The 20,004-nt window shown below is 41.8% G+C and overlaps 1 protein-coding gene across 13 annotated transcripts in view; it reads right to left on the bottom strand.

Moving 5' to 3' along the window:
• CAMK2D (calcium/calmodulin dependent protein kinase II delta) overlaps positions 1–20,004 on the bottom strand; it is a 172,801-nt gene that overhangs the window by 81,636 nt on the left and 71,161 nt on the right. For all 13 annotated transcript variants that reach the window (XM_076337321.1, XM_076337325.1, XM_076337326.1 and 10 more), the window contains exon 4: positions 17,459–17,518. In XM_076337321.1, the coding sequence (XP_076193436.1) occupies positions 17,459–17,518 (60 nt within the window). The remainder of the gene's footprint in view (positions 1–17,458; positions 17,519–20,004) is intronic.

The following is a 20,004-nucleotide window of genomic DNA, read 5'->3' as shown; positions in this document are numbered from 1 at the left end:
CTGGGCGGCATCGCCCCTGTTACCGCCATCAGCCGGGAATATAAATTAAAATAGCCCCGTCCCGTTTGATTCATAAACAAGTCCGAACCCTAGTTCTGACCTGACCAAAAAAAAGGATTTCGTTGGTTTATTGTATTTTCTCTTTTGCCTTTAAAGCTTTAACTTATTTTCAAATAAAGTTGTCTTGGGGAATTCTTGCCATCCCCCTCAGTGGGAAGATGACACCAGAATATACAAAGAAACTTTATTTTCCCTTATTTCTTACTGGAGACTGTAAAGTGAGCATTACAAATGCTGCTTGTTAAGACCTTTTGTCTACAAGAGAAAAATGCTCTAGTTTATGTTACTATATTGGCATAAAAACAAAGTTTATACTCTTCTAATTCAGCTTAAAACAAAATACCAGCTAATTTAAACGGAAACAATTTCCCACTTTACAGAACAGTAGATGGCCACAAAAAAATAGCTACATCAGTTCAAAAATAAATCCGCTTTTGATTAAGTTGGGGCAGCTTTTATATGCAGACAGACCTAAAATTCTACTCCCTACATGGTAAGTTTAACATTAAGTACCATTGCGATAGAAGCGTTACATCAAACTTAACTCCTACTGCCAGTCCCTCATGGAGGATTAAACATATTTAATCATTAGCTTTATGGACAACAGAAATCAGTGTGATCTTGAAATAGTCCAGATTTGCAATGAAGAGCAGGCATTGTATCATTATCTTGTCTGTAGGACAGGGAAGTTTAAAACACGTGAATTACGTTATAAACGTAGTCACACTTTTTAGTGAAGTGGTTATAAACGTTAGACAGACAGATCTGAGCTCATTTTCTGAAGACCTACACACAACTATCCTTAGGCGGTACGACCACCAACAGTGCTCACCGATGCACTTAATCACAACAGGTACCACCTTTTGAGGGCATCTGGAATTTAATAACCATTTATTTAGTTTGGTAACAAGACAACCAAATCACTTATCCTCTACTCCAGGCACTAAGACAGACTCTAAGCACTTTTGATTGCAATACTAAATATCGGAATATGGCGTTAAAATGGCGATACGAGTATTTTCCCAAATTAAAACCGTAAGTAAAAAGAAAAAAAGCTAAGATACCAAGTCAGCATTATCTTTAACTTATTTCTTGATTATGCTGTACATTATTCTAATGCGCAGTAGTCCTCAGAGATCAGAAAATGCTGTATTCTGAAGCGATGGCAGCATTTGCAGGCCATGGACCTAGAAGTTACTTCTAGGACAATAAAGTCAACTTCACGGAAGAGACCCACACTGCTACTGAAACACATACAAGCTTTCATTTCCTTCGGAAGCTCTTGACCTGCCACTACTGGAGACCAGGGAAGTAATTCAGGGGAAAATACCACTACATGCACCTCCACAGCCTTTCCCAGGCCTCCACAGCTACTATCAGGCAGCAGCCAGACCGGCTTTCGATCTGATCCCGTGCAGCCGTTCCTATGCGTCTCACGCGGGCGAAGGACCGAACGCAAACAGAACACTCCCACCTTTAAAGGTTTTGCAAGAGTTAGTATATCTTGCTGCATACGTTTACTTGCAGCCTACGCCTACTTGGCTAAACCTTTCAGTTCTGTGGACTGCTTCATCACATAGTTATATATGGCTATACTTTTTCTTTGCAGATGATGAAGCCTGTCTAAGCATTTCTGTAAGACGACCTTTTCATTCCCAAAATGTGAACTAAAATAACGTCTTCCAAGTGAACCAAGGCAAAAGGAAACATCTTTTTGCCCTATTATCATTTCACATTCTATATTTTGGGGAACGAACCTATTACTTCCTTATGGCACACAGTACCACTGTAAATTTAGCCTCTCTGTGCTTTTATCTGATAGCTTTTTTTTTGTATCTGTGCATGAGAATAAGGCTAAAGCCACTTTCATAGGATCAGATCCCCAAATTTTGTGTTACCGGCTTTGAGGAAAAAGACCTAAAATGGATGCAACAGACGTAAAACGTAATTATAATCACATCTCTGTCCTCGGTGTCCTCTTTCACAAACATCAGTCCCGAATATCCTGAATGTGAGCGATATGATCAACCCAGAGACGAGCCCCATGCATACCACTGCAGCAAGGCGTACCATTGCAGTTTGCGGTATATAAAACTCAGGTGTCCCCTCGGACTTGAGATTACCCGTTCCTTATGCAAGAACTTCTTTACGGTAGCAGGAGGGGAAGTGTAGGGACTACATTTTTTTCTTCCATCAGTTTCCTGAGGAAGCCGTAACTATTGTGAAAAGAGCAATTACATAGGTTGTATTAGGACCTGATTAGTTTCTCATGACAATATATTGGTTACTACGCAGTGAAAACTCCCTGAACGTATGCAGTCAGGGAGCAAATAGGCTCACACTTCTTTGCTAAATATTAAAATAAAACTATACCATGAATTTATCCTGTTTTAACTGAGCATTGTGCTGTGTTGGTACACGGAACGGCAATGGGCTACGGTAGGCGGAAGAGCTTTCCTCCCAAACAAGCAGCCGGGCTAGAGCTTCCCACGAAGCCAGCAGCACTGAAAGGGAGGCTTCTAGCTAACACTGACTAGTTCAAGATGTTTCCAAAGATCACTGACTTTGCAGAAGGATTTCTGCTGCTTGCTTCCCCCTCCCTTAGCAGGGCGTGATTTAGCACACAGCAATTACAGATAAATATTTTCATTTGTAATTGTTATAGTTACAGCATGTTTCCCAGGGCATGTCTTTACTGCAAATGGGAACATGGTGTAGAGATATCCAAACTGACTTTAAACAAGCTGGTGTGTGCACCTCTATTGGTTTAATCGTATCAGCATGACTTATTTAACCTGCTCTTCGACAACAGCAAAACCAGAAAGCAAGCCTAGGCATCTTTACACTACGCCACGGGTTGCAGTGAAGATGCAAAGAAGTCTGCTTCGTATACTCACGACAGATCTGAAAAAGCAGACTGTCTGAAAAGTCTCAAGGAAAAAAATTAGGGTTACGTAATTGGGCTCTTATTTCTAGCTATCTGCATGATGCTGCCGACATCCACAGAGCATCAAACGTAGCGAACAAAAATTTGCCGTAACCTAGATAACCAAATGCTTCTACAATTAGTCAAGACAACATATAAGCAGTAGAAGCTTTCAGTAACTTAACAGAGCGCGAGACACAGAGATTCAAAGTACTATACCAAGACAGGGTGTTTCCATAATAATCCCACTCCATCTCTATCCACTGGGCTGGGCTCAAAACCATCTGTATTATTTTCTGAGTGAATGTGGCTTCCCCCTCTATCAATTAACTACCACCGTAAGTCATGCTACCAGAACTGAAGACAACTATAAATTACTGTCATTTTCCTAACGTGCAAGTTTACAAGTGAATGATGATCCCAAATAATTGAAAGGGTTTGTTTTACAAAAAGCAGGGAATGCATATTAACTTAACAGATGACAAACTTGAGGCTTATGATGAGAAACTGCCATTGTCTTTTAATCACAGTCACACAATAAATGGAAATTAGAGAGCTTGTCCTGTCCCACGGGACCATTTGTAAGATTGTAATTAGCTCAGTGAAAACCCACATAAACTTGGATGGAAGAGAAGCTGCAGAAGAGAGCTGGAAGCCAGTCTGTATGCACAAAACCAGACCACTAGTTGCAGTTGAAGCATCTCTCTAAATATTCCTCTTATTTAGCACATCCAGTAACTCCCAAAATATATATCCTACAGAAGATAGCTGCAAGCCATTCAGCTGCAGTTATGACTTCAGCTCATCAACCAAGTCCCTCCCAGCAAGACTGCATAGCCAAATTCAACATAATCCTAGCAATAACACCATCGACATTAGACCAAGCATAATCGATGGAATACAATTAGAGAACTCTCAAGGTCACCTGGTAAATAAATGCACAACAAATAAATTAATTAAAAAGCACTACTTGGATGATACAATTGCTGATACACGAGTGCTATTCACTGCTGTGCAGCACAAGAGCAGAAGCTGTGGATTTGACTACAATATGATACCAGAACATCTTCAATATGCAAGTATCAGGAGCAGAGTGCCATGCCTGGCCCAGTGTGGCTGTAATAAGAAGTTGGATGTATTTAAAAGAGACAGACATTTAGAGGACAAACTAAAATTAGAAGCACATTCCCATGGGCAGTCCATGGGAATACTAACACTCTGGTGAAGCCGCTAAAAAAAGAACTTCCAGATTTGGAAGGTGACTGGGAGGAGAGAGGTATCATTAAACCCCTATCAACTGGAAAAAATCCTGGATCAGCAGTTTTGTAGGAGTAAGAAAGTCTTCAGTGCAGAAATCTGCAAAAAACAGACTGAACTGAGCAATTACAAATTATTTATCCGTTGCCAATGATGGAGGTTAGTGGTATTTGCAGGGTAAAAGCATTCACTCTGTGCTAGGTTGCAGCATGTGAAAAGCCAAGAGAGCGCTCCAGCTAGCATCCTTTGGTATGCCTCGGCTTTGACAGACACTTCCAGGAGCAGAGCAACGGCCTCCCATCATGATGAAAAGTGAATTTGTGACTTTTTAAAGGCAAACGTTTGAAGGAGCGAGGAAGATCCTAAAGGACACCTGAAACACTTCCTACAAGACAGGGGATGGTTAGGGGGACGGCTGTCAACCTGGAACTGATCGATTCTGTCCCCTCACCCTCGAGCACGAGGGGAAGATTAGCCAGACTGGCACCGGCCACTGGCACACCGCTGCCACGCGGGGGGACAGCAAAGGGTAACATCCCAGCAGAGCTACGGACAGGCTAGGCTAAGCAGGCAGTCCCGAGTCCCGATGAGGACAGACCTGTGGCTATTTAATTAAAAAAAAAAAAACAACCCAAAACCAAAAAAGCCCAACATTTTGCTGTGTAAGTAGTTTACAAGAGAACTCCTCTCAGGAAAACACAGATGTAGACAAGAAGCTCTTCAAAGTCTAGACCTTTTTGGTGATTTTTGTGAGTTGTACTGGCCAGCAGTCTCTAGCAGGCAGTTGCTGTCATGGCTAAAATCACCACAGTGACCACAATCTGAGCAAGGTCAGAAACTGTACTATGTTTTTTTTTCTCTCTCATGACTTCTCCAGGACACGACGCAGGGATAATTTGTACTGCCACTACTCACAAGGTGCATCTGCGTAGACAGAGAACACACCCTGGGTCTATGTTGCTAAATGGAGAAGAGCCATGGACCGATGTTCAGCCGGCCTCCTAGTGTGACAGCAGTACACAGTTTCACTGTGCTTTGTTCCTTACCTTCTATGTGAAATTTTACATTTTTAGTAAGTAACCAGATTTTCCATGTGCTGTTCTCAAGATAGAATATCCAAGATATTATAAAATCTCTTGCTGAACGGGCATTCTGTTGGTAGAGATGCAGAAGATGCATATGAAATGCAAAAAGCAAGAGGAAAAGGGATTTCTGCATGTGACATGACATAGACAAGTTCAGCCTATAAAATGTACTTCCAAATGCACGCCTTGCAACTAATTAAAAACTGCATTCCAAAAAGTCAGGCCCTGTTTACAGTTTTTAGTCAAATTACACTTTCATTAAGAATTTATGTCACAATATTTAAACATGAAAGCGGATGGCTTTTTAAGAAAAGAACAAAAACATCCTAACAGGGATGCAGCTGTATTACAAAACATCCACTTTTCCTTCCAGTACCCTGTTTGCTGATCAGCGGGAAAGATTTTAGAGAACGAAACATTGCAAACGCCTTGCTCCTTGCCTAAACTATTTTCTTCTGCAGCATCTTGCCCAGGAAAGCATCCTAAGAACGGACTAATGCAATGCTCAGATCTAAAATTATGAGCACGAAAACAGACCATACCCTGAATTACATCGTACCTTGTGCCTTTGCAGTAACCTGTGACATTAAAGTTTCATTTCAGCCAGTCTAAGTACTTATTAGGACAGCTTAATTTGTTGCTAGCTATTATCTCTCTCAGGCGCTCTCCAGCAGACAGCCACCACCATGCTTAGGGGGCTACAGGTGGCACACGAGGAGGGGCTGAGTCGGCCATAAGAAGGGAAGGCTGGAACGCATCTCGCTCCTGCCATCACCTACCAGTGGGGAGGCTGTCGAGATGGTGGAGACAGTCTTCTCCAGGGTGCACATGGCAAGACAAGAGGCAACAGACACATGCTGGAGCATGGAAAATCCCAGCTAGGCATGAAGACACTTTCATTTATTTATTTATGTTGACAGGAAGGTGGTCAAAACGCTGGAGCGGGGCCCAGAGTGGTTGGGCAACCTCCTTCCCTGGAGATTCTCCAAACTCAGCAGGACAGGCCCCGAGTAACCTAATTTTACTGGACGTGGCTTGAGCAGGGCGTTGGGACTGGATAACCTCCAGAGATCCCTTCCAACCCACATGACTCCATGACTTACGATGCTTTTTTTCAGGGGTCAGGGTATGTAAGTAAAGCAAGTTGTCTGGGCAGATGGGAGCAGCCCCGAGGATTGCCTCTCCTAATGAGCTTCCTTGGGTTTGTATCGTCTTTGGAAGAGGAGCAAAGACATTCCTAAGCTGCGCAGCGAGCTCCCAAAGCACCACTCCTGATTTATGATCGCTTAAGTCAAAACGTGATCCATGGTCCGAAGTCAGGAGACCTTCCTTTCGCCTCTCGCCGCTCCCAGCTCAGATCCCCAGCTTTCCCCCATTCCCTCACTCAAGGGCTTCCTCCTCCCCACCGGTCGTGCCACCCTTCCTCCTTTCCCTCCTTCTGCCCTCATCTCTGAATTTATCCTTTTCTGCATCTCACCGGGAACTGAAGTTGAGACAGCGGAGAGGAGGGGTAAGGGTGGGACTCAGCTCTGAGGTGGTACAAACAGCCAAACACTTTCTCCTCGGAGAGACCTCTTCCAGAAGCAGGCACGTACCAATTCCTCCCCCCAGCCTCCCTGCTGGTAAGGGCGACAGCCCACCCTCCTTGGGTTAGGATGCCGAGCACTCCAAATGGGCGGATTTAGGCTGCTTGGGAAACAAATGCTGCCTGAATGATAATTCTCTATTTTCTCTTGGGAAAGGGAACAGGCCGAGATAAGAGTGTCCCACGGAGCAGGTTCAGCCCACAGCCACAAATGTCAAGGCTGGAGCTGGGTTTATAATGGAAACCATGCGACAACAATTTATCACCCATACAGGAGTTGCACTAATGCCATCCAAACAGTGACACCCATCCACACTACTGAATATACTGTAACGTTTTTTTCAGTTTGGGTTTGTTTTGGTTTTTTTCCCCCCCAACTCAAGAGGTTCACAATATTTTTTTCCAGCGTTTGGGTATTGATCCAAGAACCAGTGCAGAATTCACCTATTAAACCATCAACAATGTTGTCTGTACAAAGCGAAGGGAACAGAACTTACAGTATCCCCTAAAAATGCTCTAAAAACGTCTGTGCTAGCTTTACTGAAAGAAAAAGCTTACTTTAGCTTAAGTAGTAGAGATCTATGTTTTTGGAGGAAAGGGTCCAGAGGAAAATTACATACTTGTGGTTTAGCTGGGAGTCATGATGTCTATCCGTATGCATAACACGTGGTTGCAGATTCATAATAAACAAAGCTTTCAAACAAAAAAAATGTAAGTTCTCTAAGATTTATCTTGTGTGTGTAAAAAGAGAGCAATTCATTTTAATCTAGCTTATTTATACGGTTCTTGAAGTCAGCAATGCAATTCTGAAACTCTTCCTTCCAGAAAGCACATATAGAAAGTAAAACAGAACAAGAGATCAAAATACAAATGGGAAGTGTGGCAGCCATCCTAGTACTCACCCCCTGCAGCACGTTCCTCAAGAGAGATGTTTAAATTCCGCTTCGCGTTTCTGTGGATTACTCTACATTTAAAATGACTGGCTACACAAGCGTGACTGACTTGATGGAAAGAAAAAATGTTTAGAAGAATCTGGACACACTAGGCGAAGAATTCTCATGCATTTAAGAAAACGCACGAAACCAGCTATAAGCAGGCAAGGAAAATCCTTCAAGGTCTGGTTCACACTTGATTTATACTTTAGCACTACCTATTTTGGCGAAATTATGCACATACTTTCTGAGGCAAAAAGTGACAAAATTTGTGGCAAATTTTAGTGAAACCTCATTTCCTCGGTATATTACGGATGCTGCTACAGTTATCAGGGATATTACAACCAGCAATGTTTCACTTGAGCTAGAATAATCTTGTCCTCCATTAAAAGGAAAGAGAATTAACCTAGTGTGGCGAAGAGTAGTGTCACTGTCTACACTAAAAGACATTTTTATGCTCCACAGTAACCCAGAAGAGTAAAACCTAAAGATTCAACACCACTCTTAACCAGAATAAAAGGATTACGCTATAACCGAAACAGAGACAAAAGCTGTAACACCTAATAAAGCTGCCCTCACACTTCTTTGCTTTCACACTCAGACAGACCGCATTATCTGACACTTAACATGTTACATGTTGAAAATTACTGACATGTTGATTAGCGCTAAACAACTTAGAGTCTTTTAACTATGGGTTGGGTGGTTTTTTTTTTATATTTCACTCACTGTTAGGGCTGCCAACAGCTCTACAGAAAGCCCTTTCCCCACCGAATTCTTACATCAGAAGTAAAAACTTTCAGTCTCTTCGTCTTAAACATCAACCGCGCATTCACAACAACTTCACCAATTAAAAGAAATCAAATGCGTAGTAATAAAAAAACCTGCTGAGAATGAGAAAGTCTGCAGAAAAGCCAGTGGCAACAAAAACCACGATGCCCTCCTTGTGTGTTCTTGCCTGGTTCAGTCTCGTTACAGGACATTTAATTTTACAAATAGCTACTACAAACCCAACTTCTGTATTCTGTTGTTGCACTTCACTATTCAGCTACAGGCTGTAGCCACAGCTGAGTTTAAACACTGAATCTCTTATTGTATAATACTCATTAAATTGGCTTTTACATTAAGTATGAAATCATGTTATATCACCGGTTTATTTGGTTTCTTGATGTTTTATTTTAATTCTCTCAAGGACTCTGTTTCACCTTATTCATCACGGAAATTACAAATGTAATTAATTCAACAGAATGGATGAGATTTAAAATTGTTGAAATGATCAGCTCATCTAAGCAACAAAAATAATTAAAGGAAGCAAGATCTTCTACATGCATCAGTCCCACAGACTTCCTCTTTCTCTACGAGGTAAACAAAAGCTTTTTAATACATATTTATATACACAGATATAGTTACGATATTCCTAAGGACCATGTTTACTGAGCATAAATTTATATAGTTGAGGATTTGTTTGCTTTTCACTGCATCAGGAAAGAACCCTGTTCTTGCCTTTTAAGTCTGTATTAATGTAGTTTTGATGTGAAGAGTGAAACCTGAAATTAAGCTCCGAAAAGATATCGTGCTAAAGAACTACATCCACGAAACCTGACCAGGCCTGATTTTTATTCCATATTTGGTTTATACAGTAACTTAACTAATGCCAGCTGAGCTACTCCCGACTTTGCCACAGTGAGTCAAAAGAAATTCAGAAAGGATTTACTAAATCCACATTTGCTGTATATTAATAGTGTTTCTCTTCAGATTCTTGTGAATTTACGTGAAGTCCCATTCACTTGGTGAATATAAAACATAAAGGACACACACTGGACACACTGTCTTGCATAGAGGGGACAGAAAACCCACGTATCTTTAATTACCCTCTGTCCAAAAAGGACAAGACAATATGAAGTTTCTTATTTTTCCACACACACGAAGGATTTAGCAACTTCTATGCTCGTGCTTTGTGTTACTGTGGGGAGAGAGAAGGAAAGCCCAAAATGCAGGCTTTTCCTCCTTTCCTTCAGGCGTAAGGGTACGCTCCTGAATAAGCTGAACACGAGCGTGAAGAGTTTGACGAGGAGCAGCGCCAAGGTTGGGTGCTATCAGTTTCCTGAGCAATTTACGAGAAGCCCCCAGCTCCAAGTATGGAGAGCGGAGCAGACTGCAAACAGACTCCAAGACATTTATGAAATCAGTTTAGCGATTTGTCTTTTTTCCTGGTGTCCCAGACTGTCCTGCATCTAGCCTGCCTCTTGACCTGCTGCACAGCCACCCTTCCTTGGAAAGGCGCCGCTCCGTATTCCCATATGCTGGTCCAGCTATAGTTCTTCATAGAAGAAAGGCTTTTCTGCCCTCCGAAGGACGGCAACCCATGCTAGTCGGCAATGCCACAGCTCCAGCCCGACCGAGGCTGCGCAAGCAGATCTGCACACAACGGGCTCAGGCCTATTAGAGCTGACACGGCACTGTTTCTGCTTGGCAGTCCTACTTACCTTTAAATATCCTGACTTACAAAGCCATTCAGGGACAACCTGTCCTGTTGCCAGAAGGAGTTATCACCTGAAGGGCTGCCACACGTCAGTAAAATCTGCTGTGGCCTTTCGGGAAGGGATGAAGATTCATCAGAGTCAGACTTGAGCCTGATGCAGTTGGCTAATGGATCCTGTCTGCTTGCCACATCTTATACACCGTCTGCAAAGCAAAGGGAGGGGGTGGCAGCAGGCAGGGAACGGTGTGCTGTAATGAAGCCAGACATTAGCACTGCCAGGTGAAAACCAGGAGATTCTGGTTATTTACGTGATCCTACTACACCGCACGTGCCATTTTGCTGCGTACAGCTTTTGACAAGAGGGAATGTAAAGACAGCAGAAGCCCTTCCAGTAGCTAGAGAGAGAGACAGTGTAACTCTGATTTAGAAAAATACTACCCAAACTCAGCACAAACCCTGCGAGAGCAAATCCAACCTGGAAAAAAACCCGCATTTTTACCAGGTTTGAATCAGCAGTTTTCCAGACTGGGTCAGGACTTGCATCATCAGGCTAATGCAGTTTTTATCATCTGTTGGGACCTCATAAACCAAAATTACCAAAGCGGGCTCTAAATCAACATCAGAAGTAGTAATAAGCTGGTGCAACAGTGTTACGCCATCAAAAATACGTGGATTGCTAGACTAGAAATCAGAGTGCTAAAATACAACTTTACCTAAAGTTAAGAGAGGACCGAGAAATCAAAGTTTACCAAAAGAAGATAAAGGCCAGAAAACGGGACAAGGACAGTGGACTTCTTGGTGAAGAGATGATTATTTTCCTTACAGATTTTCTTTCCAAATTTCTATATTAAAAAATTGGAAGCATTAGTACACGTAACAGCTGTAGAAGTAATAGTTACACAAGATGACAAATCCTTTGTGGGTATTTGTTCAGTAGAGGAGGTAAACTGTTAATGTAACTCGATGTAGGATCTTACAACGAAAAAGCACTAGGTTCTCCAAACAGGAAGGCTTAACCTACATTTACATCTTCCATTTTAAACGCTATTACGTTAGCAAGCTGTAATAAGTAAAAACCAAAACCTATACGCACTGATGTCGTTACAGTCATCTCGTCATGGTAAGAACCTGAGAAATACAGCAATGCTGAAAATCAGACTAATGGACAGACTCCTGCAGCCCAGCACAAACTGTCGGCGCTAGTCTGTTACTAAAGGAACTTCAGCTATGTTTGCCTAGAGATTTCCTACCACAATGTAACAGAAGCAGCAGGCCAGATTACTCAAGAAATGCTGGAAAAGGAGAAAATACCAGTATTGCCTGAGACTGATCAGGAAGAAAGGGCTCCGAGCCCCCACGAAGGTTTCTCTCAAGGCCTGGAAGTTCAGCTAATGGATTTTTGCAGCATTTTAATTCTCACACAAAATTCAGCGGGCCTCGCTTTCTACTACAATTACTTTGATGCAAAGAACTGAGGGGAGAAGAGGCAGAAATCACAATATAAGCAATGAGTATTGCTAAGGAATAACTGCAGGTGAAAAGGATGAGGAAATCCTGTATTTTTTAAACAAACCTTCATATATACGTTACTGAAGTGGGAAATGGAGATTTGAAAAAGGAGAACAGGAGATACTATTTCTAATCCACTTTCCTTTTAGGCATTTTTCCTACACTGTTCACTAGGCACCATGACTACATAGCTGGATAGGGAAGAAGACATCGTGAATTTCTTCAAATAAAAAAAAATGAATAAAGAGATGCTGAAAAACTAACTGAATTACTGTATGCAAAGCAGTGTCTGCACAGAGAGATTCAGCTTTCAGAGATAGCCTGGAGCTATACTTATGCATGAAGTGAAAACATCTTCAAGGAAGATTTCCATGACGCTTCTGTGTCGGATATACGCATAACCAGTAAGGATTGTCCAGCTTCCTAAGGCTGCAGAAACACAATCATTACCTTTCAGTCTTTTCTTCAGCAATATTCAGCTTTCCAAAAATAATGGCCTGTACATAGTTCTGAATACCAGGAGTATATACATCTTCAGCAATAGACAGTTCTTAGTATAAAGCTTAAAAAAAAAGCACCACACTTCACAAGTCGGAGAACATCATGCCCCGAAGTTATTCTCACGCTTTCATTGCCAAAAAACTAACTCCTATGTTTAACTTCATCACTACGGTCATGTTTCTTTTTGCCTTTTTCTTGATAAATTACATTTTCTGGTTATCCCGGTAGACCTCCTCAAATCACCCCCTTTACCTAGATCACCCTGACTGACATGTGGACGTCGAAGCTCAGCACAGGACTCTAGAAGTGACTTCTATTGTCGTCCTCCTCCCGTTTGTAACTTCCATGCATCCGGGAGCAGCATTTCCCCTGGGCGTTACAGCATCCCAATGAGATTTGCGTTTAAGTAGTTATTCCCTGTCATCACAGGCTTTTCAGAGTCACTCTTTTGCAAGATGCAGGCACTCCTCTTTCAAGAGGGACATACATTCTTTGTTCTTAGACAAGTGAGCTCACATCTATTGGCTCTAAGGCTCCTTAGTCCCATATCAAACTGATACCACTTCCATTTTTTTCTTTAAGTCTGTCGATAAAAATATCGAATGACACTTCTTTAGAACTCCGCCACAGATAATCCCACCATACGAGAACTACCGTCTTACATTTTTATTGTGGTTATCTGTTTTCCTAAGAGCCCTCATAAAGAATATGCTGATTTTCCATAATAATAAAACTAGCACATAATACAGCGGTAGAACAAATGCCTTACAGAAAGCAGTTGACGCTACTAGCTAGATTCATGACTTCATTAAAAGGGTATCAAGTGCACTTGGCAAGATCTTTTTCTAAGGAAAAAAAAAATAATTGCTGCCTCTAAAAAGTGTTTTTCAAATGACCGTATGCTCCTATAGGCTTAGCTATGCATAAATATATGTATCCGTATCAAGCAACACAACATCCGTATATCAAAATGAATTATCAAGGATTTCTTCAATTTGTAAGGATTTGGAAGTGCCAGATAGCTGGATTTTCATTTAGTTAGCTTCCCTTCCCGACACTTGTTGTCTAGTGAGAATAATCACCAGCGATGTAAATTTTCATACATGAATTCAGAACTTGGTATTACCCTAGTTCAAAATCATTCTTTCAGTAGAAATGCCTAACAAGAATTAAGCTCCCTCACCACATACTTAAATACTTTATTTGTGAACATTTGGTAGGTATGTTGCTTCCCGAAATAATGGTCTGATGTCGTAAATACTTCCAAGAAGGCAGCAGAACATATCTTTGTTTCCTCTCAGTTTTTTTGTGTTTAACATTTTCCAGTGACTACTTGGGGAGATTCAAATCAAGAACTGAAATGAAAATACTTTCACGTGTGGCTCCTTAATTCCCAAATTTCAGAGTTTTATCCTTTTGAAAGAAAGCATTCTGATGTAGTCTTCTATTTTTTCCCCGTATGCTGTGCTTTTCCAAATCTTTTGTTAAAATTCTACATTTTTTTTAAAAAATTAAAACACTCATGTCCAGTTTTAAGACTCCTCTGCCAATACCAGAGGAACTTCTGAAGTTTAGTGCATATGAATACAGACTAAAATGGAAAGCCTTTTTTAAATGTCATCCTAAGATTTCCTAACGGCATAATGGCACTCATTAAATAAAACCACCATCAAATCAGATAGGAAATGGATATAAAAATGGTATTGTTGGGAAGCTAAAAATAGGTACGTTGATGGTTAAGAAGTTTAGTCCTGAATTCTTTCTCATCCTGATGAAATAACTAAATACTAAATCTTGTTCTAGTTAGGTACTAATTGGACACCTACCTTGGAAATACAAAACCAGTGATCTGGAAAAGTTTTTGATAATTCTCTGTTTCCTCTGGAAAGGTAATTAGAAAATATTTCCAGTGGTTTAGGATTTTTTTTTAAACTGTTTCTCTAAAGAAAAAAAACCTTGCTCATATGAAAACTACCATGTGTTTACTCACAGGCTGAAATCTAAAAATGGGATTCAGCACAGCTGCGCTGCTTTACTCTGACTGGAGGGAAAGTATGAAAAAGGTAACTAAAAAGGGGTTTTCACCCTAAAGTAGCTGGTGCAGTCTTAAGCCTTGAAAGATAATTAACCGAAGAGACCATACAACACTCTAAAAAGGAGTCCTACTATATATGTATTATTTTAGAAATAAAGTTAACCTGAAACTGACACCTTTACAGTGACTACAGCCACTCTTAGAAGGGAGATTTAATCAAGCTAACCAGGAAGAATAAAGAAGAATAAGCCTGAAAGAAAAGAGAAAGGATTACTGAATTCTAACTTCAGAAATCTGCCGCCCTGCAACGACTGTGTAATTCAAAAAGCCAAGTAACTGAAAAAACCTACGTTGGAGGAAAATAAAGAAAACCATCGAGATCATCTTTGAGAAACTGCCCAGTCAATTGAACTAGATGTCTGCTTTCCTGTAGAGATGGCATTTGAAAAGTTATTTTTCTTTTTTTTTTTTCTTAAATTATACATACTTACTGTTAACGTGACAAGTTCCTTTTCAAAAAATCTTTTATTTTCTGGGCTATTAGAAATTAATCTGTGGCAGTAAATTCAGGAGAACATATAGACGAAAAGCATGAATTTTATATTCATGGACTTGCTAATATCTTTAAACACGCACACTCTCTGTCATACACCTAGTGCAAGTAAAACTTGTTTGCAAGGGTTAGTCTTCACCATTTTGAGACATATAAAGCACACTATAATCCCTGCTGTTACAGCTGAGTTACCTTACTGTGGTAGGCTTCCTTTTTCGCTATTAGTGCTTTCTAGTGTGGTGTAGTATAATGACTTTTTTAAAAAAGGGATGTGATAGTGACCCAAAATATAAGAGATTCAGTCGGGTACGGGCAGCACGCACCTGGAATGATTTTAGGGTAACATTTAGCTGGCTGAGGGCACGACGGCAGGAGAAGGGGTGAGAGCAAACCACTGCCCGGGCCGGGCTGCAGCCCAGCAGCCTCCGGTGGGCAGCCCCGGGGCGAAGGAGAGGGCGGGCACCTGGCCGAGGGGGAGACCGGACGGCCAGCTCAGCACGCAGACGTGAACCTCTTCAGCTCAGTACCTTACGTGATAGGACCTCAGAGGCCTGAAGTTATTACTTCTGAAAAGAGTCACCTTTCTAAGTTTACAAAAACGGTCCCTTGTTTTCAGACCACACTTACGATCTTCCCCCGAGAGAGAAACCAGATAAAAAGTGGCCTTCACTCGAGCAATTAGGCAAACAAGGAACTATTGTAACCACACTAATTGGAAGAGTTTTTTTCGGGTAGATACACAGGCAGGGCTGGCAGAACAGCCGACAGTAGAAACTGAACGACGACAGAATATAGCGCCTGCTGCCAAACCCTGGCATGTTAATTCCGAGTCATGAAAATCTTCTCTCAGACAGATCTAGAACATGGCATCTTTTCTGAAACAGGAGTAGAAAAATTTGTCTATAGCCCTTTGACTGAATTGTGCACCTTGGTTCAGGTAGCAACGCATGGAATTTGTGCTGACTTAAAGAACCCTACCGGCCTGTCACCAAGGCTGTCATCGCCTGTTTGCATTTCAAGTCATACGTTCACAAATATAAACACTGTATGTGGAATAGCTGGCCTGCCGCAGAGGATCTGGACTACATCCTAATATTGGTCCAAGCTACTCAACAAACTGAAGACAGGCGACCGCATGAAATCAATTTAGACATTTGCTTCAACTGAGTCCTTCTGTACACCTCAGCTCTTCCGCTTCATCAGTTTATTATTCTTTTTTATTCATCTTCCCTGGCTTGTTCAAACTCACAAATATACTCTAGTTACAGCAAGGCACAGGTAAACGACTCTAGAGTCAGACTAGCACCGTATGTGCAACCAGTGCTTTCTGTAACCGCAGAAGAGCTGCGCCTCCTCCCCGCAACGAGTTGTACATTCCCTTGTCTTGCACCACTTTGCAACGCAAAAATTTTGGCTGGGATAAAATAACGCAGATAACACCACCCTTCCTCTTTAACCAAATTTGCATGTGAAACCTCTAAGCTTTTGAGACTGCATAAGAGAGCTTTTTCAGAGATTCGACGTTTCATCTTGAACTGTGGTACATTTGTTTTCAATTTATGATTATTATTAAAAGGAAGGAGCTGATTCTTTCCCAGGCATGAAACAATTATATTAGTCTAAAAATGTCACGAAGACCAGTATTTGTTAAAAATGAAAAGGAGAAAAGCTAACCAGAAGGAAAAGCAAGCAGACTGCCAAGTGCTTTTGGAGTAGCAAGCATATGTGTTTGTTTAAAACATTCAGTGAGATTATTAGTTTTTCCGACGACAACTTTTAAGAATGTACATGGGGATAGAGGAACAAGATGGACAGGAAAATCCCACCCTTTTGCAGAAGTCTCAGGTACAGCAAATATTCCTGTGAGACATACCCTTGGCATATAATTCAGTGTCTGAAAAACCCAGATACAACTCCTTAAAGGTCAAGGTACTTACCTGTTTCTACTGTTTCTAAAGCAAGGAAACACGACACACCCCACCCCCCCAAATATCTATTTTGCTTTCCATGAATGCTTGAGCAGAAAACATACAGTTCTGGAAATAAAAGGAGCAGAGCTTTCTGCATCTAGCTATCTTTTCTACAGAAGAATGGAATCTCAAACACAAAATAAAACAGGATGAAACGAGCATCTCTATAAAAACAACACTAACTCTATCGACATTGGTCTGTCTCATTCTGCAACACGCTGTTAGATGAAATTCTTCTGCAGGTCTCAAAAAGTCATGAGCATTACTGGAAATAACTCCTCCTACACACTGCTCAAAAAACCCCCAAACACCTGGCGTAGATAGCTCATTGGCGGCAGAGCAATAGCTCAAAGATGATGAGAACAGTACATGTTGCTTTAGGTGATCTACTGGGATATTACATCCCATAGTAGAATTAGGAAGGAGCACCACATTATAAAGAAATAGCCTTGCCTGGAGACGTTTCTACTTGGCTTCTCTGAGCTGCTATTTGTGTTTGTTATTGTGTATTTTCCATCAATTTTCTACACTGATATCTACTGCATAAAACAATTAAATGTTCCTACCAATATTGGGATGCTTCAAGAGGCGACAGATTCTAGCTTCTCTTTCCAGTTTCTGGTGATCTGCAAAAAAGGAAAGCAGAACAGTTGCTTTTAGTATGAAGATTAGTATAGTTGTGTATTTGCTTTACAGAAGCAGAAAAAATACATCATCTGATGTGATCGTTAAAAACCACCTCCTTTATTTAGATCCATTAAGATTTTACATTCAAACTGTTTGTAATATTGAATTAGGTCGCTGCATCCAACCACTTCTTTGATGGGACCACCACGGGCAGTTCCATTAGAAAAACCAAGCTGCCGATTCATTGGGGAGAACGGGAAATATTCACGCCGTGACCTATAATTATCAGGCAATAAACCACGTTACAACATTAATCAAAATAAGGCCAAGCTGAACTTCTAGCGTTGCCTTAAATCCTACCTGTTAACTGCTTTAATGATACCTAGCGCACCAGGTACACAGTTCGACACGTGGCAGCCACCCCGAGAGAGTGCCAGCACTCCTGCCACCACGCGCTCCCACCGCAGTAACGATGCTACAGGAACTTCCAATAACTAATGACCAGCAGTCATCATTTTCCCAGCAGGGCTAATCTCTCTCTCAGACCGATTACTCATTAACCTGGATACCCCGAACACGTAGGTGCAGGCGTACCATCTGTTGGCTCCCCCTCTTTGACTGTCGGGTAGAGCAGCAGGCTGTAGGTCTGAACTTGTGCACCGCCGAGCCCTAATGACACTTCTGGAGATAAAATACTACTACTTGTGTCAAACGCCGTTTTACTTAAGCTGGTTTTTTACGTAGCACACTTTTATAATACTCGCTCCAAACACCACCATTTATAGTACTACTTCTGCTGCATCGTGGTTAACAGTAAGTCATATAGTACTTGTTTTATATAATACATATGAGAGTGTTGGGGGGGTGCATAAGTTATTTATCCTGGAAATAGCTGAAGGCCTTCAGGTATGTTAAACTGTGTAGTGTCAGGCAGTATAAAACACGCACGGGTAACTCGGGCGATAAAATACATAATTTGGAGATAACAGAATTAGCCAGCTGCTCCCTACCGTAATCCCGTAATTCCAACAGACTTCTAGTGCATTTACCCTCACTTTCTGCAGCATAATTTCTATGGCTGCTAAGAATACTAAGCTTTTGTCAAGAGGCAGAAAAGGAGCACAGATTCAATTTTATAGTATCAGCTAAAAATAATTTTTCAACATTGAAAGAGAAATAAACTGTAAAACGTTCTTGGAGATGAGGCTCTTTTGCTATTATTTTAACTAGCTCCGATCTGATATCCGAGTGCATTATAATAACCAATCCTTCACAGGGACTCAAACTTCAAATGTCACACAAGCAACTCGGGTTGTGCTCTCTCTGCAATCCTAATTATCTGCATTAAGTTTGAGAACACTCCTAACAACTGAAAGGGGAAATTCTTAACTGCCCTTCCACCCCATAAAAACAGTAGTCCGCACAGTAAGTTTTGAGTTGAATAACCAGCATTTAGAGAATATAAAAAGTTTAATCTACAAAAGAATATTAGGCATCAAAATACTACAGCAAGAATGAAGAAGTTATCTTGTTTTTGTAATGTAACTCCTACATATTATGGTACCTGTTCTCTCTCATAATACCGTCAGTGTAATTAGGTTATCTTTCCAAGCCACTAAACCTCAGTTCCTCTGATATCAGTTTGACATTGGAGTCTATTGGACGAGAGTCAGAATAGGGATCGAGAAAAAACACCCTATAAAACCCCTCCTCTTTGGTGCCTGAATACGGTAGCGTGGTCCTGACAGCCTCCTTTTAGCTGGTGCTCGACTCCACGAATTGCCTCAGCACTCCTCCTTTCACCCTTCTCTTCCGCGGGGAGTCCTCCCGTCCCCTGTTCAAGCCGACCACAATCCAGAAGCTTCTCCTTCCTACATCAGCCAAGGGGCGACAGGAAGATTCGCAGCCGCGTTTAACCAGCAGGCAGTTACCAGGCTCTGCGGAAAGCGCGCTTCCAGCTCTGCTCCTTCCAATCAAGCATTGGGTGCTACTCCTTTTAGAGGGTTTCATCTAAACAGAAATTCTAGATCAGCAGAGTCACCCTCAAAGTGGGAAAACTGAATTCTACACAGACGGCTGTGCCAGCACAAGGGAGACGGGGCGGCACAGTGCGACGGCGAGGGTGGCCAGCGGCCTCTGCTGCTGCCAAGAAACTCCCGTCTCATGAAACCGCAACTTTACTTTCCTGAAGATCACTCTGGCTTCAGCCTGCCCACTGTGGAGGTGCTCTATGGGTGGCTCGTTAAACAGGACAGAGAGACCCTCTGGACGAGCGAGGTGAGAGCAGTGGGTGCAGATGGGAGCAGCGGGTGCGTAAGGGCACGTGGCAGTGATCCTGGGCGTTCACGTTGGTCCAGGAAGACACTGTCTCCCTGCTGTGAGGATTGCTTCATGTGAAAAGCATCAACAGCTCCTGCATAAAACACGTGAGCTGTGGTGGGAGCGACGACCACAACCTGGGCATCTTCCCACCAGGCTGGCGGCT

The sequence above is a fragment of the Aptenodytes patagonicus genome, chromosome 4 (genome assembly GCF_965638725.1).
Source record: "Aptenodytes patagonicus chromosome 4, bAptPat1.pri.cur, whole genome shotgun sequence".
NCBI classification, from domain to species: Eukaryota; Metazoa; Chordata; class Aves; order Sphenisciformes; family Spheniscidae; genus Aptenodytes; species Aptenodytes patagonicus.
The sequence above is the reverse complement of the archived record's forward strand: the minus strand, read 5'-3'. Positions and strand labels throughout refer to the sequence as shown.